The 26,309-nt window shown below is 39.7% G+C and overlaps 1 protein-coding gene across 2 annotated transcripts; it reads left to right on the forward strand.

Moving 5' to 3' along the window:
• The first annotated feature begins 10,311 nt into the window (after nt 1–10,311).
• LOC110731968 (chorismate synthase 1, chloroplastic-like) lies at nt 10,312–25,981 on the forward strand. 2 transcript variants are annotated; one of them, XM_021911875.1, is made up of 13 exons: nt 10,312–10,577; nt 11,779–11,926; nt 12,275–12,351; nt 12,436–12,494; nt 13,368–13,451; nt 13,552–13,644; nt 13,996–14,076; nt 22,940–23,071; nt 23,217–23,319; nt 23,404–23,498; nt 23,600–23,665; nt 23,803–23,887; nt 25,590–25,981. In XM_021911875.1, the coding sequence occupies exons 1-13, from the start codon at nt 10,442–10,444 to the stop codon at nt 25,730–25,732; spliced, it is 1,302 nt and encodes a 433-aa protein (XP_021767567.1). In that variant the 5' UTR covers nt 10,312–10,441; the 3' UTR covers nt 25,733–25,981. The 2 variants fall into 2 exon arrangements, with proteins under 2 accessions (XP_021767567.1, XP_021767566.1); XM_021911874.1 differs by having other exon boundaries at nt 10,314–10,577; nt 11,776–11,926.
• The last annotated feature ends 328 nt before the right edge of the window (nt 25,982–26,309 follow it).

The raw sequence follows: 26,309 nt of genomic DNA on the forward strand, positions 1-26,309 counted from the left end.
GAGGATATCTTTGGCAGCTTTCCCTAGCTTGCGGAGAGTTGTCACAAACAACTGGAGGTGATTTCAAACGAATTATCTTCGATCGTGTTCCCTGGCTTGCGGAAGATGGTCACAAAGCGCTAGAAGGTGGTTTCAAGCGAAGCAATCTTCGATGGGGTTCTCTAGCTTGCAGAAGTCTATCACGACAGAATTGGAGGCAGTTACAAGCGTAGCAGTCTTCAGGCGGCATTCTCTAGCTTGCAGGAGGTCGTCACAACAAACAGAGGGATGATGTTCCCTAGCTTGCGGAAGGTTATCACAACAACAACAATGCAGCAACAAATCGGTTAATTCTAGAGACGTGTGCTCGACGGTGCAATATACGCGTTCCTTAACTCTCTTATCTGTTTTAACTAATGCTATTTTGCAGGTATCGGCGTTACAAGAGTGATTTAGGATCGCAGAACGTTCTGAATCATTCTCCATCCCTATCGCTAGTTTGACTTTTGTTTTCGAAACTTGCGTTTCTCTAAACTCAGTCAAAGTGGGGGCTTCTGTAGACACCCATTTGTGTCTCCCCAAAACCAAAACCGGTGATGAGTACCTTTTGCGTTGAATCATAATCGAATGAAGTGAAAGTGTGGAAAGTCTAGTGTTGCGGATAGTTTTAATTTCTTTTCTCTTCTCTCTGTTTTTGAAAACCTAATTTAAGAAAACAGCTAATCCAGTTTGGTTTGGTCCATAGCAAGGGTCCAATAATGGTTTTGTTGGATGGGGCTTGAAAAGAGCTTTTCAACGATATATTATAAGCCCAATTCCGATGAATAATGAGGAAGTTATGACCAAATTACTAAACTAGGCCCGATTTGATACTTATGTGCGGCCCAATGATCTAGAGGAGGGCCTTATATTGATTTATCATTCCTAATGCAATTAAAATTGATTTTAGTCTTCTAGATTCTTCTAGAAGGTTCTTTTCATTCCTAATTCAATTAGCATTGTTAAATTGACTTTGGTTGACTTTTTAGAGTTTTAATCAGAATAAAAGAGTGTTTTTAAGGAAAATACGATTTTGCCCTTCTGTACGGTTAAATTTTATTAGAATTAAGAAAACACGTGAAAATAATTGTTAGCGCTTGACGACAGGGATTAGCGTCTGGCGCTAATGCTTGGCGCCTGGCGCTAGCCTTAGTGCCTGACTCTAATGTTTAGCGTCTAGCGCTAACCTGTTTTATCCTCGTCGAAACTCTGATTTGTTTTTCTATCCGTTTGGCTGATTTTCTCTATAAATAGCTTCCTAAAACCTCCGTTTTCAATCACCAACTCTCTAGTTTTCAATTCTCTTCTCTCTCTAAGCTAAAGCTTATTCTCTATCTTATTCTAAACCAACCCTTTTGCATACAAAATTCCGCATTCATACGATCTAGACACACCTAGCACAATTCAAAGTTGCCTTCGCCTAGACGTGAAAGGTTTTAATTTCTGAGGGTTTGGTCCCAAATCTCTATTTCAATTATTTAATTTAATTGTTTTGTTTTATTATTTTCTTTGAAGTTACTAACTCGTGTATTTTGTTATTAGAAAGAGATATGAGGCATCCAAGTAAGTACTTTAATTGATTTATTGATGTTATGATATAGAAATCATGTTTAGGTTGTTATTATGATTCCTAGTGTCATGTTAGGGCGTTTTGATCTTCCTAGTATTATGTTTAGGGTAACAACTATAATTTCTAATATCAAATATGACAATTGTGTTTCCAGCGATGCTTCCTATTTTCTTCCTAATAGCATGCTAGTATAATGTTAGGGTTAATGCTTTGATTTTTATTGCTTAGTAACATGCTAGGTTTTGTTATTGATCTTGTTAGTATCATGCCTAGGGTCTTGCTATTATTATGCTTTAACATGATTATTTTAATTATGATTATAATTGTTATAATTTATGGTTATAATGATTATTATGTTGCTTGATATTGATTGTTATTGCTTGATCACGCCTTTTATGCATGTTTAAAGGGAATTGGTACTTGTAATCATGCTAAATAAGATAATTAATAATCTTGTTTAGGGTTAATTTGATTATAATTAAAGTGATCGCCAATAATAGATTTATTTGTGCATTAATATTCAACCAACATGGATAAACAGGTCTAGGGTTAAACCTGTTGATTGCATGCTAGTCAAAAAGCGCACATGAATACGAGAAGAATAAAGTAGAGGCCTATTATTAGGGCAGGTTCAATCTCTTTTAGGTTGGATTTGTACCTTCATCCCCGAACTACCAGTCATGGTTCCAGACCTATTGGAGTTGACGATCTCCTGGATCGTTAAGGGGTGTAACCTTCACCTCGTGAACGGTTTACAAGTTCCTAAAACTTGTTGGCGACTCTTTTGATCTATCTTCTTTCCCTTTGGACGCCACCGTACTTTAGTGTATGATCACAGTGGGGTTCAAGCTAGGGATAATGCTTGAAATATTCCCTACAATTAGGATTTGAATTCCTGACTGTTTGGGGGACCTTGAATTAGAATTGATTCTATCATTACGCTTTTTTGTAAGAAACAAGTAGGGAGTCGCCAATGAGTTTTAGGAAAACTCATAAACCTCGTTCATGCCTTTCTTCCATGTGGGGTTCATGGAATAATTAGCACGAATCATAAGTTTACCCATGCCCAAATTGGTCTATAAACCACAAATGAGTTTGGGAGCGACGGTACTAAAATAGCGTTCCTTTTAGAGGGGAATCGTTACCCTAGCCCTAGTGCGGTCTCTACTAGCTCTTCATTTTTTACAATTTCATCACCAAACAGTATATGCAACGTGATACCTAAAACTATGTTATTTGATTTTATTTACACATATTAATTCACGTAGGAATTACATCGTAATGTCGTTATTCTTATTTAATCAAATTCGTGAAAAGGACAAGAAAATAAACAATATTCGCCTTGGCTTAAATGATCAACCAACAATTATTTAATTCAATTCTAATCTTTGTTTAACGCAAGATACTATGTGGAATTGATTAATTAATTATTTTAAAGGTGATCAAACAACACTAATTAATTAATTAATTAAGGTTCTTTTAAACAAGAAAATAAATGTGATTTAACTAAGTGCTCGGGAATTTACCACTTCTCTTTGCTAGATCTCCATTTAGAACACTTATGGACTCCTTGTTGGGGAACCTCCACCGTAGTAACAAAATATCAAAAGGGTGAGTGTTTAGGACAAGAGGGGCTAGGTTGCACAAGTTCACAAGTATTTCGCCAGAGTTTTAGGTTATTTTTTGTCTGTTTAAGCCTCAGTTTAAGCTCTTATTTATAGGGAATGATTAGGTATAGGGAATGATTAGGTTTAGGGTTTCGAGCATTCTGCCGCAATAGGTGTCACGCGCAACAGGATGAGTTGCGCGCGGCATGCCAGCGCAAGTGATTAGGTTGCGCTGCTATGGCAGCGCAACTAATTGTCTTGCGCGCGACTTTATGGTAATATTCGATTATATATTTTCCGTATAATTCTGAATCTTCGCAGCGCAACTCTAGAGGTTGCGTTGGGTGTCGCGCGCAACTGAATTAGTTGCGCGCGGCTTTTTCTGCGGCAGCACTAAGATTTAACCTAGGCGCTCCTGAATCCATCATTATTGGGTTTTAAGCACGGGCTTAAACTTAATTATGATCGGATTTAGTTAATTGGACCTTTGTTTTGGCTTTTCTCTAAAATTTGGGCTAATCTTTTGTGTTTTGTAGCTTATCTAGTTTTCCATAAGTATTTTCCACTTTGATCCAACATGAAGATGGTTTTATTTATTGTCATTGCACTTGATGTCGGGACAGGAGGCCAAAAGTGCGTTTTTGTAAAATTTGGTTTACTTTGTCAAAAGAGGGTTACTTTTGTGACAAAAAAGGGGTCACTTTTGTGAAAAAAAGGACCACTCTTGCGAAAAAAGGTCATTTTTGTGAAAAAAATATCACTTTTGTGAAAAAAGGGGTCTCTTTGGTGAAAAAAAATCACTTTTGTGAAAAAAGGGTTACTTTTGTAAGAAAAAAGGGTTAATTTCCGTCAATTATTCGATGTACAATAAAATTATAGTAAATCGGGGGCATGCAAAAGTTTTTGTAGCCTTAAAACGTTAACAGTATAGCGGTTGTCACTCTTGTTAGAAAACCATCGGTCCATCGTACAATTTTGGATATTGTAGTCGATTTGGCTCAAGTTGAAAAGGTTGAAATTGTGGCAGAAAATGAACGAGAACAGGACGTTTTAGGAAACTAAGCTTCCCGAAGAAAATAATTACAAATTTGGTTGCGTGGCAAAAGTATTTACAAAAATAAGCTTTTGGGGTAAACCGCTGCCTCGGGCAGCGTTTTACCCTCTATTTTTTTAAAAAAAAAATTCTGCTACAAAAACGCTGCCCCAGGCAGCGTTTTTATAGTTTGACTTTTTTTTTTCCTCGTTTATTTTTTTTTAAAATTAATTAAAAAAAAGGCAACAGCATAAAACGCTGCCCCAGGCAGCGTCTTATCTTGTTAATGAAACGCTGCCCCAGGCAGCGTTTCTGTCTGGTTGTAAAACCAGAAACTCGAGCTTCGTTTTCAATCACGTTTGCTCTTCATTCCTTCGCCTCCTTCGCAATCCTCTTCCTTCCCTTCCCAAATTTCCTCTTCAATACTCTTCAACCCAATTTCGTATTACATCCAATTCAAGGTATGGTTAAATATTAGTTGAGTATTTACAAATTGTTCGTTATGTTTGTTGAATTCTTGAATTGTTGGTTAGTGTTGTTGAATTATTGAATTGTTGGATATTGTTGTTGAATTGTTGGTTAGTGTTGTTGAATTCATGAATTGTTGGTTAGTGTTGTTGAATTGTTGGTTAGTGTTGTTGAATTATTGGTTATTGTTGAATTTCTTGAATTGTTGAATTTCTAGGGTTTATGTTGAATTTTGGGGGTTTTTGTTGAATTTAGGGGTTTAGGGTTGAGTTGATGAATTGTGATTGTTAAATATTAATTTGGATAATGTAGAATTATTGGTGTTGAAATATTGAAGATGTTAAGTATTTGAATTTCTAGAATTATTGCTTGTTAATGGTGACCTAGTGATGCTTAGTTGTTCCAAAGTGGTTAGTTGGATGTGATTTAGAGATGGATTAGTGTGTTTTAGTGTAATGTGTTTTGGTTGCTGTGTAGAATATGGCCGCACAGAATGTAGTTTTGTTGTGCCGGTGGGGAGGTGAATTTTTGTTTGACGGACCTCGTGTCGGGTATAATGGTGGAAATATGGAACCACTGACACTTGAACCGAACATGACCTTCAGTGATTTCATGAACGAGGTTCATAGTAGCGTTAGTTCAAACCCGGGGAGTGTTGAACTAAACATTAAAATGAGGTTTGAGACCGGGAATGGGGTTCAAGTGTTACCTGTGTCCTCGAATAAGCATTTGAAAGCTTTAAGGAGCGTTGTAGCGTTGAAGGGTGTTTCCACCGAGATTTATGTGGAGATGGTGCCTATTTGTACCCAACAAAGTACCAGGGCAGAACCACATTCTACATTTATTTCCGGTAACAACACACAGCCGCAAGTGCCCTCACACGACACTCCCCCGGCTGAATATGGGATGGGATCTTTTAGTCGAATGTTGAACGACGATCAATTTCACATGTCGTTCAGCTCTCACATAGCTTCACCTGTACATGGGGCGACGTATACAGCAATGGCCGGGCAACCTGGGTCTTCGACATCAAACATCGTCACTTCTTCACCGATGCACCTGCATAGGAATACGCCTGTGCAAAATGATGTTCGAGCTTCGCCGACTGAACTAGTTGCGGTTCATCTTGACACAGTTGTGAATAACGAATTGTCTGTGTATGATGTGTACACAAATGATAAGGCCGAGAGCGGAGAGGAGGCAGACGTACTTCGGAACATGGATGTTGAACTCGGAGACATGGAAGTTGGTGAGCCCTTGGTCAGAACTCCCGTACCTTGGTTCAATGAGATAAATGAGGACTATGAAGTTGATCCGTATTGGACTGATGCAGGCAGTCGTCCATCTTTTGCTCCCGGTGGAGAATTTGAGAAGGGCATGTTCTTTGAAAGTAAGAAAATGCTCCTAGAAATGGTGAAGTTGTATTCCATACAAAAGAATCAACTGTACACTACGGTGACATCGAATGAGAGTGTCCTGTATTTGCGGTGCAAGAAGAAATGCGGTTGGATGCTACGAGGTACCAAGTCAAGTGCGGACTCTCGGGGCTTTACCTTGATCACGTACAAAGGACCTCATCGGGAAATTGTGTCACTGAGGTACTATCCGATTGTCATGCACACTTGGATTCGTTTGTAATATCAGAGTACGTGAAGTCCTTTGTGAGGAAAGATCCGGCGGTTAAAGGTGAATTCATCCAGGAACTGATATACAAGCAATTTCACTTCAATGTTCCGTACCATAGAGCATGGTACGCCAAGGAGAAAGCTGTAGCAGAGATATTTGGGGATTGGGAGAGTTCTTACGAGAGACTTCCACAATTCATGCAGGCACTCCAACGATCAAACCCGGGTACGTGTGTCGTGTGGAAATACAAAGCCTTGGTGGACGGTGTATACTACAGTAACTTGGAGGTGTTTGAACGAGTGTTCTGGGCATTCGGTCCTTGTATTGACGGTTTTAAACATTGCATGCCTGTGATCTGCATCGATGGGACGCACCTCTACGGGAAGTACAAGGGAACACTGTTGGTGGCTGCAAGTGTGGACGCAAGCTTTCAGGTATTTCCACTAGCATTCGCGGTGGTGGAAGGGGAAAACACTTCTAGCTGGTCTTGGTTTCTGGGTTGCATTCGGGTTCATGTCACGCAAAGAGATGGGTTGTGCATTATATCTGATCGACATCCAGGTATAATTGCAGCAATGAGTGATCCTAACGTTGGATTCACTGAGTCGCGAGCCTGTCATAGGTTTTGTGTTCGCCACATAGCGTCTAACATTACTTTTGAGTTGTTATTTGGTTTGCTGTAACAGATAAAACAATAACATTTGCTGTAACAGATAATACTTGTTAAATCATATTTGTGTTTAATCTATACCGTAGTCAGTGAACAGATACCATGGACAGAGAGGTGCATTTGCCCGGACCGCTTGACCCTTCCGTGCTTACACTCCAGGCCACGCACCGGAGCACTGCCGTATGGGATCAATCGGTAACATTTACTTCCTATGCCAACATACTTAAGAATGCTCCTTGAAATTATCGTTTTACACTTACGTTTATGTATTTCATTTGCAGGTTGATCCCGCGAAGCCGCTTGTTTGCAGGCACCACACAGTCAGAGTAATGGTGGGGTGGGCCGTCGAGGCACGCGTCCTAGAGTACATCGAGCTCGCTGGTTTTGGAGGAATTCACCGGATGGCCTTCAGGGCCATCGACCGAGCGCTTGTGACTGCGCTCGCGGAGAGGTGGAGATAAGAGACCCACTCCTTCCACCTTCCTGTAGGGGAGGCGACTATGACCCTGCGTGACGTCGCGATACTTACGCGACTTCCTATACACGGGACTCCAGTGACAGGACGCCCGTTAGTCGATCCTGTAGGACTTGTAGTTCGAGTTCTTGGGGTTCAGCCTGCTCCCGAAGATATCCGGGGAACTGGGTTGAGGATAGGTTGGCTACGAGAGACCTTTGGCGAGCTTCATCACGGTGCTGATGACGTCGCCGTTCAGAGACACGCCCGAGCTTACTTGTTCTTCTTGGTCGCTGGCGTGTTGTTCGGCAACAAGAGCAGCAGCCACCTCCAGCTCCTACACCTGCAGTTGTTAGACAACGACTGGGACCATATCCGTTCGTACAGCTGGGGTAGTGCTTGTTTGGCGATACTGTATCGCTATCTATGCCGAGCGTCCCACCGTGGTGCAATCGAGATCGGAGGTCCTTTGGTCGTCCTTCAGGTAACTCACCAATTAGTGTAATAGTTTAATAGATGAATAGTAAACACTTACGTTTTAATTCGTGTAACAGTTCTGGTCTTGGGAGCATCTCCACGTCGGGCGGCCAGGTAGGCCAGTCAGGCATCGACCGGGGGAGCTGGATCAAGACGAGCAGTACCAGGCGTACGACGCTCCCCCTCTTCCTACACCTGACGAGGCATACGGATGTAGGTGGGTTGCCCCTAGACTCACACTTTCCCATGCGGCGAGGAGTCTACCGTACTTCCGAGACGCCTTCGATCGACTTACTGAGGACCAGGTATTTCTTCACTTGTACTCATTATTCTACTGTCTGATGTGTTTAGCGTTCACTGACGTTTTTTTGATGTGTATGTGTAGGTGACATGGGATCCGTACCTTCCTGAGTTAGTGGAGGCCATGCCTGGTCATTTGCTGGAGCGTGAGGCAGAGTGGCGTGCTCGGACCCCGGTGATCTGTTTTGAGGTTGTGGAGAGTCACCTCCCTGACTGGGTCTTGCGGCAATATGGGATACGTTAGCCGGTCCCTCTGCCATGTGACACCAGCACTCGTTTGCACGGGGTTGACCGACGAGGAAAGGCAGAGACGGATTGGTCGGTGGAGCATCGTGCGTACGTAGAGCTCTGGCATCGTCGACTGGAGTTCGTTGTGGGCGGTGTACCGATGCAGGGCGTCCTCCAGCCTCACGATCCGTACATGGTCTGGTACCAGCGGATTACCCGGCGTTTCATCAACCCCAGCTACACACCTCCCTCCACCCATTACCATCCAGCATATGACGTGATTTATGGATATGTGAGTTTCACTTCCAACCGATTAATTTTCATCTCTTTTTAGGTTTCTATGCATAACTGATCAATGATTATTGCAGGCGGCAGACATGGCATCGATGGTTGACGCGCTGTCCCTTAGCCTGGCTGACGGGCCCACCGGGAACGAGGTCCAGCGGGTTCGGGATATGGGCATGGCCAGCTTGCGTCGATATGGACACGACTACCTCGTCCCCCAACGGGACACGTATGATGGCCACTCGATGCATTCGCAGCAGTTCGAGCTCGGACAGAGTAGTTGTGGAGGTGATTTTACGACGCCGACATTCTCAGAGGACTACACCTTCCACAGCACTGCGCCGTCCGGCTCCCAGGAGGTGCCAGATACCAGCCAGCTGACTCCCCCGCCGCCTCTAGACCCATTCACCACCATTACTCATTACAGGCGGCGGCGTGTCAGACAGAGGGCCGAGCAACCTGACCTAGATCTATTGCCCCGGATAGATGAATCGGGATAGTGTTAGCTTAGTTATTTCATGTAGTAAAATTTTTGTATAGATTAGGTATATAACATTTACATTTCTAATATAATAAATGTTTTTCGGTCAACATTTGTGTGTTATGTTCTTTGTTTCCCAATATGTTTTGATTTATGTATATATTGACTTGTCAACGGTGGTGGTGGAAGGTAGTGATGTGAGGTGGAAGGTTGTTGGAGGTGGTGGTGGTGGAAGGTTGTTGGAGGTGGTGGTGGACGGTTGTTGGAAGGTGGTTGTGGTGGTGGGAGGTCGGGGTGGAAGGTGGTGGACGGCGGTGGAGGAAGGTGGTGGAAGGCGGTGGAAGCCGGTGGAAGGCGGTGGTGGAAGGTGATGGTTGGAGGTGGTGGTGGAAGGTGGTGGTTGGAGGTGGTGGAAGGCGGTGGTGGTGGAAGGCGGTGGTGGTGGAAGGTGGAAGGTGGTGGAGGTGATGGTTGGAGGTGGTGGAGGGCGGTGGTGGAAAGGGGTTGGAGGTGGTGGAAGGTGGTGGAAGGCGGTGGTGGTGAAGGGCGGTAGTGGAAAGGGGTTGGAGGTGGTGGAAGGAGGTTGGGGGTGGTGTTGGAAGGATGTTGAGGGTTGGGGCAAGAAACTGGTTTGGTGCTGCCAACCAGGTAAAACGCTGCCTGGCTGTAAACATATACAGATAAAACGCTGCCCCAGGCAGCGTCTTATGTTCAAGCATAAGACGCTGCCTGGGGCAGCGTTTTATGCTGTTGCCTTTTTTTTTAATTAATTTTTTAAAAAAATAAACGAGGAAAAAAAAAAGTCAAACTATAAAAACGCTGCCTGGGGTAGCGTTTTTGTAGCAGAATTTTTTTTTTAAAAAAATAGAAAGTAAAACGCTGCCCGAGGCAGCGGTTTACCCCAGAAGCTTATTTTTGTAAATACTTTTGCCACGCAACCATTTTTGTAATTATTTTCGTAACGAAGCTTAGTTTCCTAAAACGTCCACGAGAACAAGGACGACGGCTAACCTGTGAGGCTGTAACTACCCACTTACCTACCCTCTCACGTTCACCAACCCCCTCCATTCACAAACTTAAATAAATCAAACCAAATAAATTCCAACTAAATAAGCCTAACTTCATAATTTATTCATCCTCTTTCATTTGCCATCTGTTCTTTTCTACTACTCCAACCCACAATTAGCTTAATCTTAATTATTTTTCTCTAAGCTTCGACCTTCAATGGCGTCGTCTCTCTCTTCCAAACAATTCTTGGGTTCTGCAACTTCGAATGCGCTTGGATCTGCTAATTCTGGCTTTCGCAAATTATCGTCTCCTCCTGCTCAAATCTCTTTCGGCCGAAAACCTGGGAAATTTGGTATATTTTGATCATTTTGCTGTTTTTCAGTATTTTAATTGCTTATATCTGATTGACTGATTAATATTTTGCTGCTAGAATTACAATTTGTAGTAATATTGAAATTTAATATGCATTAATACAATTTTGATGCAATTTGTATGATCAAGTTTAGAGTAGGAGAGAAGCGCAGTCATTTGACTTTTTAATATAGTTTTGACTTTTGAGTAAGATAAATGATGATATTTATGAATGTGTTTTGGCAGGAATTCGCTTTGATATTTTTTTTTGAGGAAAAATTAGCTTTGATATTTGATAATTCTAAGGATAGGATTGAAACAGCAGATAAAATAGTTATATCTGTATGGCTGGATTTGTTTATAATTGACATTTTGTTGTGTTTAAGGGGCCAGAATTGGACCTTGATAAGTACTCGTATGAGTTTGTTGTGATGAAAAAATGTTGGTACCCATGGCCTCGTCTTGCTCAGGATTTACATTTAACTTTTGGAAGTGCGACATAGAAAGAAGTCTCCATGAGTTTTACGGTATGTGAATGGTATACGGAGTTGAAGTTTAGTAAAGGCATTATTGAAATGAGTCTAACAAGATCACATGATTATATATTTTGGTACACGGTTGAATAAATATTGGCAAGTTTTATTTCAGAAAGAAAATTTGCAAAAACTAGAATTTAGGAAATCTATAGCTAATGTAGGAGTGTTCATGAAGAACTTTAAAGATTTTCTTCTCCTGAGTAGGATTAAAACATAGGTCCTTTGACATTTTTTTTTATTGAGAGGTACAAGGTGATGTTTATGTCGATAGCCAAAATTTTAGGGCGTTAGGGAATATGGGATGCTCTATTGCAGCTTGTTTAGGAAGAAAAAAAATAAAAAATAGAGTAAGAAACTAGTTGGAAGTAAAAGGATATATGTAACTTTCATGTGTTTGATCTTGAGGGAATCAATTGTAAAGTAGAAGGGATAGAGAAGACCCTTATGAAAACTTCATGGATGGATTAGACTTCATCTTGTGGTATGTGAATGTTAACAGTCAATGATAGAAGTTGAAGGTTTTTTTTTTTTTAAATGTTTATTTTGAGCTGAACACATCAACTATTCCTAGTAAATACTTTGTAAATTTTAGCTATATCTTTCTGTGTATTAGAAACAAGCAGCAACTTAGTAGAAATTATCATTCTGCTTTGTTCATCACAGAAGTTCAAGCTGCTGGAAGTACATATGGAAATTATTTCCGTGTTACAACATATGGTGAATCACATGGTGGCGGCGTTGGTTGTGTGGTTGATGGCGTCCCACCTCGACTTCCCTTATCTGAGGAAGATTTACAAGTAGATCTTGATAGAAGGTAATTGACATTGAGGTTAAACTGCACCGTTTCCTTGACCCAATACTTTTGTAATAGTGGATAATTGGATGTATAAGCAAGAATTGGAATGAAGAAAACTGAATGATTTTACATTATAATGGTCATTATTGAATTATTCATGTCGATATTTTCTATACACACTCATGAAACACTTTCAGTGGTATTGAAGTGTATCTATTCTTTGATTTTGGTATATATAAATGGATTCCTGATGAGCTTGACCTGGTTTTTGTTGGTGTTGTGGATTATTCTCTTTGTGTTGTTTGTTATATATTTTGGTTGTTGGTTTCAAGGAATTTTTTGATTTTTTCTTATTTTATGATATAGGAGGCCCGGCCAAAGCCGGATTACTACCCCAAGGAAAGAGACAGATACTTGCAAAATTATTTCTGGAGTTGCTGAAGGTAAATTAAATATGTAGAATTTTAATATTTAGCAATTTTAGTTCTTATCACTTGTGACCTTAATAGTGATATTTTAACTTGTAGGAATGACTACTGGATCACCAATTGCAGTAAATGTACCTAATACTGACCAAAGAGGGGGTGTAAGTATTTCTGGCTACATGTTAAATTAATTTTTATTGTATTACACATTGTCCATCGTGTAATTAGACATGCAATACTATTGGTTATTGTCCTGTCACTTCATTAATTGCTTAAATATTTGAAGATGACCTTTTAAAAAAAATAAAGTAAGTGGTTAACTTTTCCTTATTCACAATGAAATACTACCTCCGTTAACTATTATTTGCAACAAAGGGGTATTATTTGTGAGATATAAAATATTCCTTTGTTGCAAATAATAGTTAACGGAGGTAGTATAATGATTACATTGATAGAAGAACTAGCTTAAATTTGTAACTATTATGATTGCATGCTTATGAAACATGTGTATATCAATATCATAATGGCATTTGATTGATATTTTGTTTGGTGTTTGATTTACGTTGGGGCCATTAATGATTTTAAGTGGAAATAAATTTGTGTCTTAAGATTTTTTTTTTTTGTTATATTTTTTTTTTTATTTTATTTCGGATGGTTGCCTTTAAAAGTTTAAATTCTCCCTTTTTATAGCACTTTCTCACGATTGTCGGTGCATAACTTGAACCATTGGTATCTTTAATTATCAATAAGTAAACATCATAGACATTGGTACATTAAAAGTCATTGAGATGTAGGTAACAAAATCCTATATGAATATGTTCTTTCTAGGAGTATAAATCACCTAATATGGATAAAGTAGAGTGTGTTAGACTGACAAAAAAATAGGTGTTTCATATGAAAATAAAAAGAAAAAGGTTGAATAAAACTATAAAATAAAATAATAAGAATTTTGTTATTGTGAAAAAAGCTCTTTTTTTTTATTATTTTTTTATTTGCTTGAATTACGAAGACTTATGGCATTGCTCTCTTACCAGGACTATAGCGAAATGTCAAAAGCTTATAGGCCATCTCATGCTGATGCAACTTATGATTTCAAGTATGGTGTTAGATCCGTACAGGTAATCTCCAATTGATTTGATTTGATCTTTTTGGTTTTCAGAAAATTGCATATAGAGAAATGTTCCTGGTTATATTGAATTGTTGTCACTGGAATTGCAGGGTGGTGGAAGATCTTCTGCCAGAGAAACTATTGGAAGAGTTGCAGCTGGAGCTATAGCTAAGAAGATACTTAAGAAGTTCGCTGGAACTGAGGTAAATCATTCATTTGCATCTAATTGGTTAGTGTAGATGGTTGCGACTTTATTGCATCCAATTAGGCATGAAACTTTAAGTAGCTTTATTCTGCCGAAATAATTTGCTTGTTTCCTGTCACATTTTTGAGTTACTTTCAAGATTTGAAAAGCCAAGTTGGCATTAGATTTAAGTTACATTTGCCAATTTTGTAAATACAAATGACTTTTTTCTGATGTAGTATGTGCAAGAATAAAGATGCACATTTTTTTGGTACTTCCACTATTACTGATTACCTCACTTTTTTCCTATGGGTTTTAATTGTTTCACTTTATTTTACAACGTTCATTGTTGGCACATGATACTTTACAGGTTCTTGCTTACGTATCCCAAGTGCACAAGGTGGTTCTGCCAGAAGGAATTATTGATAATGATACATTGACTCTTGAACAGGTATGGTTTGCACTTTCAATCTCACAAGTTAACCTTTTTATAAGGCATTCCCGAGTCCAATTTTCAATGGAGAACTTGATCTTGATGAAATTGTGCTTAATATAAATTATCTACTATTTGTATTGGTTTGGGTTGAGGATGAATATTATTGAAATGAAAATGTTTGCCTGTTTGCTTGATAAAAAATTGTTAGTTAAAGACTTCAAATCACCTTTGTATTTTTGTAAAACTCCTTTACTAATATGGAGACTCGTGTGTAGTTGTGGAAATTATCGAAAAACTTTATGTATCCTTGTTGGATACTTGTAACGAGCATAATACATATGAAGAGTTAGAATAACATAGATTCAATAAAATCTGGTAATTCAACCGTGGAAATTTTACGTAGGATAGGTTATTGGGTGTATACAAAGACAGTGCCCATTCCACCTGATATTCTATTGAAAGTCACTCGACCCTGCAAATATTGAAATTTAATGATTTTACTCTGCATCTTAAAAGTGAAAACTACCCCAGTTTTACTAGAAAACTTGTGTTATATGTGGCTTGCCATTATAGTAGTCTAAATATCTTATAAGGCATAATGTTTTGGCCTTTTGGGTTAATAAGTGCGCCATTGAGGTTCAATAAGGCATAATTCCTATCATGTTTGATTTGTGCAAGGCATAACACCTTTGCCACTTTAATAGAGATGGGATAGGGCCATGACTTGAAATCAGGAAAGTAAACAAGAAAATTATATCTCAGTTTTTGATATTTAAATTCATTTGAACGTGATAAATGAGGATGCCAAAAAGTCTAAATGAATATCTCATGCTTTTGAGATGCTCAGCTATCCCAAATTAATTCAAGCACATTAATTCAGCATTTCAACTCCTTAGATACTGTTTTTCCTTTCTATTTACCAACTATTTATAAAAATTTAGGTCCATTTACTACCTTCTAACTAATTCTCTTCCTCAAGGCATTCTCGAATCCAAACAAAATCTTCAAAACTATAAATCTTATTCACTTAGGCCTAGTACATAGCATGATTATTCAGACGGTCATTTGCAATGGATCGACCCAATCCAACTCCACCAATTCAAGTTTATACAAGAAGGTGCAAGTATACAGATCAAGGACATCATTAGCAGCAATTTTGAAATCAACAAAATAAGACAAAACGGCAAAAGAAGACAAAAGAGGGAATGAGAATGTTGTGTGAGTTTTGATGTTATCCTATAGTAGTAGTAGTAGTAGTAGTAGTAGTGCACTCCAAGCTTCCACCTTTATTGCAATAGCAGTAGCAGTAGCATAAGTTGTAGCCGTTAACTTCATCTTCAACCAACAAATCCCCAAGCTTCCTCTGTTTTTCTTGTGTGTTATACTATCTGATTGATTGTCTCTGAGTCTTGAGTCTATTGCAAGTGGTATCAGAGTACTCGATCATGGTGACCCCAACACCAACCTAACGAGCTGACGCCGTAGATGAGAAACTGGGAGAGGTGGAATCCCGGTTGCAGACCATGGATGGAAAGTTCGACTTACGGGAAGCCCATCTCAAAAGCATTGCTGAGAAGTTCGGGACGTAAGAAGCCACTATTGAGAGGGCGGTCTAAGCAGTCATGGCAAGAGTTCTGGAGGCCGAAAGGAAGCGGTCGGAAGAGGCCAAAGCCAGAACCACCACGCGTCTGGAGAATAGGATCGATCGTTTTCGGATTGATCATGATCGAATGGCGGCGATTAAGAGGGAGAACAACCAAAAATTGCGAGAGGAGGTTAAAAGGATCGCTGCTGGTCGGGGAAACCAGCCACCACAGCAACCGCAACCCATCATACATCCCATTCTCAACCTAGAGGCGACGGCCAGGGAGGAGAGGATCCGTTGGAGTACCGGTGTTGATGGCGGCACTGACAATTGAGCGCAGTGGAAGCACCACAAGCTTGATATGCCGCTATTTGAGGGAATGGATCCGGATAATTGGATAGTAAGGGCGAAGATTTTTTCGATTTTTACTAGTTGACAGAGAGAGAAAAGCTCGAAGCTTCGGTGGTGGCCATGGACGGCGTCGTCCTTAATTGGTAACAATGGGAGAAGAAAAGAAGACCGGTAGTGGGGTGGCTCGATTTGAAACAGCGGTTGCTACACGAGTTTCGACCTTCTCACTCAGGGTCATTATATGAGCAATGGTTGGCTGTGAGTCAAGAGGGAGGATCGGTGGAGGAGTACCGGAGGAGCTATATAAAGAAAGCTGCACCATTGGAAGGAATACCAGAGGGATGCTCAATGGATTGAGGGGTGACATCAAAACGGAGCTCCAAAAACCCGTTTAATTTAGAGGATGCCATGGAGTTGGCAGGTCGGATAGAGGAGAAGAAACGGGTTAATTAATCTAAGAAGGCTCCAACTGCTAGGTTTAAATTTGGGCCGGCCCAAACCTCATTTCACACCCCTATCCCATCTAAACCTAGTGGGTCTGGCTTGATCCAAACGTATGGGATCCCAAACCATACGGGCCTGCGAAAACGTGGACTAAGCCTCTTGAGTCCCAAGGTTATGTAAATATGACATCTCCAACGAGAAACTCACAGAGTGGAAGCTCCGGCTACATGCGCCGCCTCACTGAAGCGAAACTACAGGAACGAAGGGCGAAAAATCTGTGCTTTAGATGTGATGAGAAATAGGGAGTGGGTGACAGGTGCAAGAGGAAGGAGATGAGTGTTCTTTTGGTGGCGGGGGAGGAAGAAACACCGCTAGAAGAAGAAGGGGAGGAGGAACTGGCGGATGAGGAGATGGGTGTGTACCCAAAAACCATGAAGTTGAGGGGGGAGATTGGAGGTAGAGAGGTGGTGGTGATGATAGATCCCCACCGACGCACAACTTTATATCACTTCAGTTGGTGGCCGACGCGGCGGTTCCCATAACAAAGGGTAGGGTATTTTGTGTAGCCCTTGGGAATGGGGAAATAGTGAAAGGGCAAGGCGTTTGCCAAAAGGTGGAGGTTAAATTGAACGGCGAGGTGTTGGTGGTGGAAGACTTTCTACCTCTTGAATCGGGCAATGCCAGCATTATCCTTGGTACACAATGGTCGGAGAAATTGGGTTCGGTTACGACCAACTGGAGGACTCACATCATGAAATTCTGGTCGAAGGGCAGCCGGTTACCATCAAGGGTGACCCTTCACTTGAGAAGACGCAGGTTTCCTTAAAGGCCATGATAGGGACCTTGTGTAAAGAAAAGCACGGATTGTGGGTAGAGTTGAGTAAAATAGAAAGGAGGATAGCAGCCACCTCTATTCTTGGCCGAACTGCTCCACCAGTTCTAGCATGTCTTTGACATGCCGAGTGGGCTGCCACCACACCGACACCATGAACACTCCATTGTTCTAAAGGGGGGAAGCGACCCGGTTAGTGTCCGGCCATATCGTTATCCCCAAATTCAAAAAGATGAAATTGAAAAATTGATTCAAGAGATGCTCCAAGACGGCATAATTCGACATTCCACGAGTCCGTTTTCGAGTCCGGTTATTCTTGCAAAGAAGGATGGTTCGTGGCGTTTTTGTGTGGATTATAGAGGCTTGAATAAGGAGACAGTCCCGGATAAATTCCCTATCCCGGTCATAAATGAGTTGCTTGACGAACTACATGGAGCGAGGTGGTTCACCAAGTTGGACTTGAAGTCCGGCTATCATCAAATTAGAAGATGTGCACAAAACCGCATTTCAAACACATGAGGGACATTACGAGTTCTTAGTTATGCCCTTCGGATTAACGAATGATCCGGCCACTTTTTAATCACTCATGAATGAGGTGTTCAACCCGTTTTTGAAGAAATTTGTGTTGGTGTTCTTTGATGATATATTAGTGTATAGCAAGGAAGAAGAGGAGCATAAGGCCCATGTGAAGGTGGTCTTGGAAACATTGTCTAAGCATAGCTTATATGCCAACTTGAAGAAGTGTGAGTTTGGTAAGAGAGAAGTGGCCTATTTGGGGCATGTGATATCGGTTAAAGGGGGGGCCATGGATATGGACAAGGTGAAGGCTATTGTAGAATGGGAGGAGCCTAAGAATTTGAAGGAGTTGAGAGGCTTTCTAGGTCTCACCGCATACTATCGAAAATTTGTGGCTAATTATGCACAAATTGCCGGACCTCTAACCACTCAATTGAAGGACAACTTTAGGTCGAATCAAGAAAAATCACAAGCATTTGCGGCACCCAAATCTGCCATGACAACAACCCCCGTATTGGCAATGTCGAATTTCCAACTTGAGTTCATAATTGAGACCGATGCCTTGGGTTTTGGTGTAGGGGCCGTGATGATGCAACAAGGGAAACCAATTGCATATTTTAGCAAGTTGCTTGGGGTGAGGAATCAAGCAAAGTCTATATATGAGAAAGAACTAATGGCGATTAGTTTGGCGGTCATGAAATGGAGGCACTACCTCTTGGGAAGGCGGTTTGTGATTCACAGCGATCAACAAAGTTTGAGGTTCTTAACTCAACAAAGGGAAGTCGGCGTTGAATATCAAAAATGGATGCGGAAATCGATGGGTATGGACTTTGACATACAACACAAACCCGGGCCTTCTAATAGAGTGGCTGATGCTGTTTCGAGGAAAGGGGGTGGGCAAGCCCAATTGGCTGCTATGATTTCGACTCAAGGGATAGATTGGGCTAAGCTGGAAGACGAGATATCTAAAGATCCCTGGCTGAGTGAGCTGAGAAACAACTGGCAGAAAATTCGGGTGAAGGCAGGGGGTTCACTCTGTGTGGCAGGATGGTATGGTACAAGGGAAGAATGGTAGTATCAAAAAATTCGAAGTACATTCCCAAGCTATTGCAAGAATATCATGATTCACCCATGGGAGGGCATGAAGGAGAGGTAAAAACCTATCTTAGGATAGCCACGGATTGGTTTTGGCCAGGGTTGAGGAAGAGAGTGGGAGAATATGTGCGGTTGTGTGAAGTGTGCCAAAGGAGCAAGTCCTCACCACAAGTCCCTGCCGGATTGCTTCAACCGCTTCCCGTGCCGGAGGTTGTTTGGGACGACATTTCTATAGATTTCATAGAGGGATTGCCGCTCTCTAAAGAAGTTAATATGATCTTGGTGGTGGTAGACCGGTTGTCTAAGTACTGCCACTTTGTGGGCCTTAAGCACCCTTTCACTGCTCTCAAAGTAACCAATGTGTTTGTGAAAGAGATAGTTCGCTTGCATGGGTTCCCATCCTCTATAGTCTCCGATCAAGACAAGGTTTTCATGAGCCTCGTTTGGAAGGAACAATTTCGGCTGCAAGAGACACACCTTAATCGAAGCACTGCATACCACCCTCAATCGGGTGGCCAAACTGAAGTTGTAAACAAGTGCTTGGAAGCTTACCTTCGTTGCTTCGTAACTAATTAACCGAAAACTTGGGCTCAATAGCTGCCTTGGGCTGAGTACTCGTATAATACCTCACCACACATCTCAACTAAGATGACCCCTTAAAAGGTGGTGTATGGTCGTGATCCACCTAAAATCTGGACGGTGAGGGAAGATGCGACTATGGTGAAAAGCTTGGAAGGAGGACTGCTTGAGAGGGACTTAATTTTGGATGAGTTGAAGATGAATCTTAATAGGGCACAGCAGCTCATAAAAGAGAATGCGGACAGCAGAAGGGAAGTGGAATTTGAGGTTGGAGATTGGGTCTATCTGAAATTGCAGCCATATCAGCAGCAATCCATAGCAAGTCGTCCTTTTGAGAAGCTTGCTGTGCGCTATTATGGACCTTTTGAGGTCATCCAACGAGTGGGGAAGGTAGCTTACCGCTTGAAATTACCTGAGGACAGTAAGGTCCATTCGGTTTTCCATGTCTCTCAACTGAAGAGAGCAGTGGGGGGACACACCAGTCCACCCAACTCTTCCCACTCAGCTTACTGCAAACCTGGAATTGGAAGTGGAGCCTGAAGAGGTGCTGGCAGTGCGCAAAAGAGAAGAGCAGGGCAAAACTCACACTGAAGTTTTGCTCAAATGGCTGGGGTTGCCCGAGTTTGAAGCAACGTGAGAGGACTACGAGGCTATTAATATGCGGTTTCCATCCTTCCACCTTGAGGACAACGTAAATGTCTTGGGGGGGGTGATGCAATGGATCGGCCCAATCCAACTCCACCAATTCAAGTTTATACAAGGAGGCGCAAGAATACAGATCAAGGATAGCAGTAGCAGCAATTTTGAAATCAGCAATTTTGAAATCAACAAAAGAAGACAAAACGGCAAAAGAAGACAAAAGGAATGATTGAATGGAATGTTTATGTATTGTGCCACACTGGCAAATGAGGACAGCTTGTTTTAATTGCTAGGTTACATTAGGGAAAGGGGATCCTTAGTATTTAAGGCAAAAAGAGGGAATGAGAATGTTATGTGAGTTTTGATGTTATCCTAGAGTAGTAGTAGTAGTAGTGCACTCCAAGCTTCCACCTATATTGTAATAGCAGTAGCAGTAGCATAAGTTGTAGCCGTTAACTTCATCTTCAATAAACAAATCCCCAAGCTTCCTCTGTTTTTCTTGTGTGTTACTGTTTGATTGATTGTCTCAGACCTGAGTCTATTGCATCATTGTCCCACTTTTCATCGCACTTGAAATAAGACCCTGATTCATCTAGGATCGCTGCTTTTACAGGTTAGATTTAAAATTCATCAATGGCTTGGTTACGAGTCTATGGCAATGGAATCCCAGGACTTGTTATTGGATAAAAGTATGGTTTGGATGGGGTTTTGTAAGGTTATGGGTCTGGGAAATTGAAAATTGGATTGACGGGGTTGAAAAATGCTGGGTTGGGTTTATTGCGTGCTCCAAAAATTGAGTTGAGGGAATGGGTTTTGTGTAATATCAAAGCTCAAGTCCTATTTTGTTTAAGTAGCAGTAAGGACATGAAGAAAAGAATTTAAAATTCTATGGGATAACATAGTTGTAAAGAATTTAAATCTGAAGATATCTTATTTGTTGAATTTGAATCCATTACCATCTTCCTCTTGCTTAGGTATATGATGAAAAAAGAAGCTAATTCATTAATCCTTCCTGCAATATATAATTCTGTCTCAGTTTCTTCATCAAACTTAAAAGACATTTTCTATGGTTAAGGTGTAATTTTCAAAGCAAGAGATAGTCCTTTTTCATACTCTGTACTCTGTAGAATAAAGATGAAGTATGGTGAACCAGGCAACAAAACAGGAAATTTTGAAAACTGTTGTGTAACAGGGTTGGACTTTGAAACTGCTTGCTTCAATATGACCTTGAATTATTTCACGGATTTTCATAAAATATAAGAAATCCGTAACACTGGATTCTCGAGATTTTTCTGTCTACTAGATGCTTTTCTAGATTCCCATCTTCAAGCTTATTTCAGCATTTTGCAGTATAAGAATCAAGAGCAATTGATTTTAGTTGGTAGAGAAAGAACTTTAATTTTCTTCTACCATTACGTGCATGATAGGTATTCTCTAACTCATTGTAATTCAAGCTCCTACATTCCCTCCAAGTGAGTAATCACTTTGATAATCCATCGCAAAATACTTGTTTTGAATAGATCAATTTAAAAAAAATGCCAGCTCGCAATGATAAATCCCTGCTAGCTTATAAGTCTGAGATTATGATTCATAAACGCTGTGATTGTTTTAAATGTAAAAGGTCAAAACCCCAGTAATCCAAGTCAAGCTATACACCTGAACCTGGGCAACAAATGGCAAGAAATGTGCATTACCTTTGGGACTAGAATTGTAGTATTGATCCAATTTTAGATTTTTGGCCATTTCTCTTGCTGAAGGACTTCTGTTAAAGATTTTAGGGATGGGCATTCGCAAGGATATATTGACGTAGCAGATATTTGGCTTGAGTGTAATTTCCACAAATTACTGACTTCCATGACCAAAGATGTAGAATGTCCAAGGTTTTATGAGTGATAGGATAGAGAATGGGTAAAAACTGGTTCTGTTCTAATATTCTTTTCAGGAATTATTGTTTTTAAATATCCCAGTTTTTATCAGACTAAAGGAACAAGCAAAGAGGAAATTGACCGATATTAGTATATTTACTGAGTTTCAATTCCCAGTTTTCCAAATCTGGGTGATCTAGTGAATAAGCCAATACGTAGCAGATTCGAGATAATAGAGGTGAAATTTGACCAAATTACTGGGCGTTTGCAACAAATAAACAGGCAACACTTTGTAAGAAGTCAGTTGATACTTCAGTTCTGTTTAAATTTAGCTGTTGGCCAATTAAGTGATTAAGCAAGAGGATAGCCGAAATCTTGGTTTTTTTGGTCTCTAGACTGAATCAATTGTTCTGGTAGTTTAGATTGTTACAAATATTTGGTTTATGCAATTCCTACCGGAGGAAGGTATGCTTGAGAAACAAGTGAAAGAATCCATCTTTAATCAGCCAGTGGATCTCTCTATTCCTCTAAAGGCCATATCTACCAACGTCTATCCCATGGGGATTTAGTTTACAGGAAGTTACTTAAACGCCATAAAGTAGTATATGAACACCAAGCTTCTGTAATCCAGATTGCACTTTCTTATATCTTCTTCTTGAACCAATCAATGCTATTTCATATGGAAGTGGCTGAATGAGTTTATATATTTCTTCTAGCTTAAGGGTGTAAATGTAGGGTCTTTTACTTTATATAGTTGAAGTTTGGTGACTGGAAGCTGCTGCATCAATTTACTACAATATTTTTATTTGTGTGTTTCTCAGGTGTATTATGTTACTCTTGAAATATACAATCTCTATGTTTCTTATTTTCCTTGCAGAAAGTATGATCATGTGTTAGTTAAATTTCCAGAATTAGTTATGAATTCTATTTCTATTATTCATGACAAGGTTTCTCTTTCTCAATTACTTTCAGATAGAGAGTAATATTGTCAGGTGCCCTGATCCAGAATATGCAGAAAAAATGATTGCAGCTATAGATGCAGTTCGAGTTAAAGGAGATTCTGTTGGTGGTGCTGTCACTTGTATAGTTAGAAATCCTCCACGTGTAAGATCTCTTTGCTCTACCTGTGTTACTAGTTCCATGAGTCATTGTTATCCTCATAGAAGCTTTTATAAAATTCTAAGGCTTTGCCCATTTTAGTACTGACTAAATGTCTCTTTAAATTTGTAAATAAATAATATAATACTAGGGACTTGGCTCACCAGTTTTTGACAAACTTGAAGCTGAACTGGCTAAAGCTGCTCTGTCATTGCCCGCAACAAAGGGTTTTGAGTTTGGCAGTGGTTTTGCAGGTAGATGATGTAAACATTTCCTACCGAGAAGTTGACTTTTTCTGTTACAAGTGTTTGATTAGAGTTTGAATTGTTTTTATGCAGGTACCTTTATGACTGGGAGTGAACACAATGATGAGTTTTACATGAATGAACTGGGGAAGATTAGGACAAAAACAAATCGTTCTGGTGGTATCCAGGTTAAACCATTTACTAGTTTTACGTGATCGTTGTTTCATCTGTGTATTGATACTCCATAGATTGCCTGGGATTGTTGAAGCTGTATTTTTTCCATGAGCAGGGTGGAATATCCAATGGTGAAACTATTTATATGAGAATAGGTTTCAAGCCGACCTCTACAATTACAGTGAGTTCCCTTTCATGTTCTTTGCTCGGTTTTTGTATTTACACTGATTGTTTTCCCTAGTTATTAAGGTTATATGTTTACCTAATGCGTGTAAAAGAATGTAAGAAAAGTTGGTGGTTTATGTCATGGTCTTGCAGAAGAAACAACATACTGTTACAAGAAATAAAGAGGATACAGAACTTATTGCTCGAGGGCGGCATGACCCTTGTGTTGTCCCACGAGGTATGCTTCCATTTTTATTTATTTAATGTTTGTGCTATAAACTAGTGTGCTAAATATCCCCTGTATTTGATTGGTTTCAATGCAATGCCTTGAAATGCAATTCTACAAACAAAATTAATTAAAAATTAATTAATTTTTTTTAAAAAATTTTGGAAAAATTGACGGGAATAATCCCAACTTTACTTGATTAGCCCAAAATAATCCCAACTTTCTATTATTTTTAAATAATCCGAATTTTAACACTAATTTACTTTGAGTAGTCCCATTTGACCGGTGACCGGTTACACAAACTTTGAATTATTATAATTATTATTATTTACATAAATAATAATAACTATTACTAAGTAATTAATTAATTAAATAAACCTCTTCCACCAACCACCCTCCTTCCGGCTACAATACATTCGTTCCCCCATCTCCGCCCAACCCAGCCCCCTCCCCCGTCAGCGCTGCCCCTTTTCCCTACCCCTTGCTAGCCCTTGCCAGCAATTAGTAATATATGTGCACCTACAAATAGGTGCACCACGTCTATACTTTTGAACATTTAGAAAAAAACAAATGAACATTCTACAAAAAAAAATGAACATTTAGTAAAAAAAATATGAACACGTCACAAAAACTAAACATTAACATGCAATTTTTGTGTTCATATTTTATAAGGAAATGTTCATTTTGTATACAGTAAATGTTTAGTTTATATTACAAACCTATTGAATTATTACGAGTCAGACCTAACTCATAATAATTCAAAATTTGCGATTATTCAGATTTTTAACTAAATGTTCAAAATTTGTTGTTGTTCATATTTTTTTTACTAAATGTTCAAAAGTATAGGTGTGGTGCATTGCGACTGTTTAGATTTTCTTATTAAATGTTCAAAATTTGCGATTTTCAGATTTTTTTACTAAATGTTCAAAATTCGCGATTGTTCAATTTTTTTTTTTACTAAATGTTCAAAAGTATAGGCGTGATGCATTGCGATTGTTTAGATTTTTTAACTAAATGTTCAAAATTTTCGATGTTTAGATGTTTTTACTAGTTCAAAATTTGCAATTAAATTTGCAATTGTGCAGAGTTTTTTACAAAATGTTCAAAAGTATAGGCGTGGTGCATCTATTTCTAGGTGCACCATGGTGCATCTTAAAATTTGCGCTTTGCCGGAGTAGCAACTGAAGGAACCGCCGGAGGCCCATTTGTTGTCGATAATGACCTGGCCGGCCCTACTCAATATCACAGCGTAATCTGAGGCTCGTGATTTGGGGACAGACCTAATTGGGCCAAAATCACTAGCATTAGTCTCACCAGAAAATTTGGGTTGAAACTCAGTTTTCTTGTCCCATGAATTCGGCGGCATTGGCTTGGATTCCTGACACCGGCGACCATAGAAATTAATAAATTTAAACCAATTAATAATCATAATAATATTTTTGAAAAAAATTAATAAATTTAAGCCAATTAGAAAGCACCACGTGGCATAAGAAACCGATTATTGTTGATGACCTGTTGGGACCATTTGAAACAAATTCAAGTTAAAGTTTGGATTAATCGAAAGTTGGGATTATTTTGGACGAGTCGGGTAAAGTTGGGATTACTCTTGTCAATTTTCCTAAAATTTAAAACTTCGTTTTTAAAATGTTAAAAAATTGAAGTTAGTAGATTTTTTTTTTACTCCTTCCATAATTTTCTAAAAATTGTGTTGCAGCTGTACCAATGGTGGAAGCAATGGTAGCACTAGTGCTTGTTGATCAGTTGATGGCACAATATGCGCAGTGTGAGCTATTCCCCATCAACCATGCCCTGCAGGAACCCATGGAGTTACCAAGGCTAGATGAGGCTAGCGTTTAAGTTTTTCCGTTGCGTGTTTTTTCAAGCCTGCAAATTAGGAACCTTTTATGTATCTTATTTCTTTCTTTCTTTCTTTTTTTTTTTTCTACTTTTTTGGACATAATTATTTCAACTTATACCTGCAATTCTTGTAATTTGTTTGCGTTACTTTGTCCCAACTGTTTATTGTTTAGAAATTCTACGAAATTAGTTTTGTTTCATAATGGAACAAATTGAATTGTCAATAAAGCTCTTCAGTTTATTACACTATTATGTAAGCATTTACTATACCTTCTGGTTTAGGTCTTTATATTGCATTCCTTGTATTAGCATTAATTATTATTTTTGAAATTTTGGGATGAACTTGTTAATCTATCTTGGAACCTGTACTATGTCTAAAAGGGATGTCAAGTAATGTCTATTATGACACTTGGAGCATGTTAGATTAGAGTGACTTTTGGGATGGAATGGATTCAACCAAACCATTACAATTAATAAGTGTTTGGTAAGAAGGTTTAGGTAACAATTACTTTCACTATTTGTTACCTCTCTAAAACCTAAGGTAACAATTACCATCCTCAAACAAAAAGAAAAGGAA

Source organism: Chenopodium quinoa, unplaced genomic scaffold (assembly GCF_001683475.1).
Source record: "Chenopodium quinoa cultivar QQ74 unplaced genomic scaffold, ASM168347v1, whole genome shotgun sequence".
NCBI classification, from domain to species: Eukaryota; Viridiplantae; Streptophyta; class Magnoliopsida; order Caryophyllales; family Amaranthaceae; genus Chenopodium; species Chenopodium quinoa.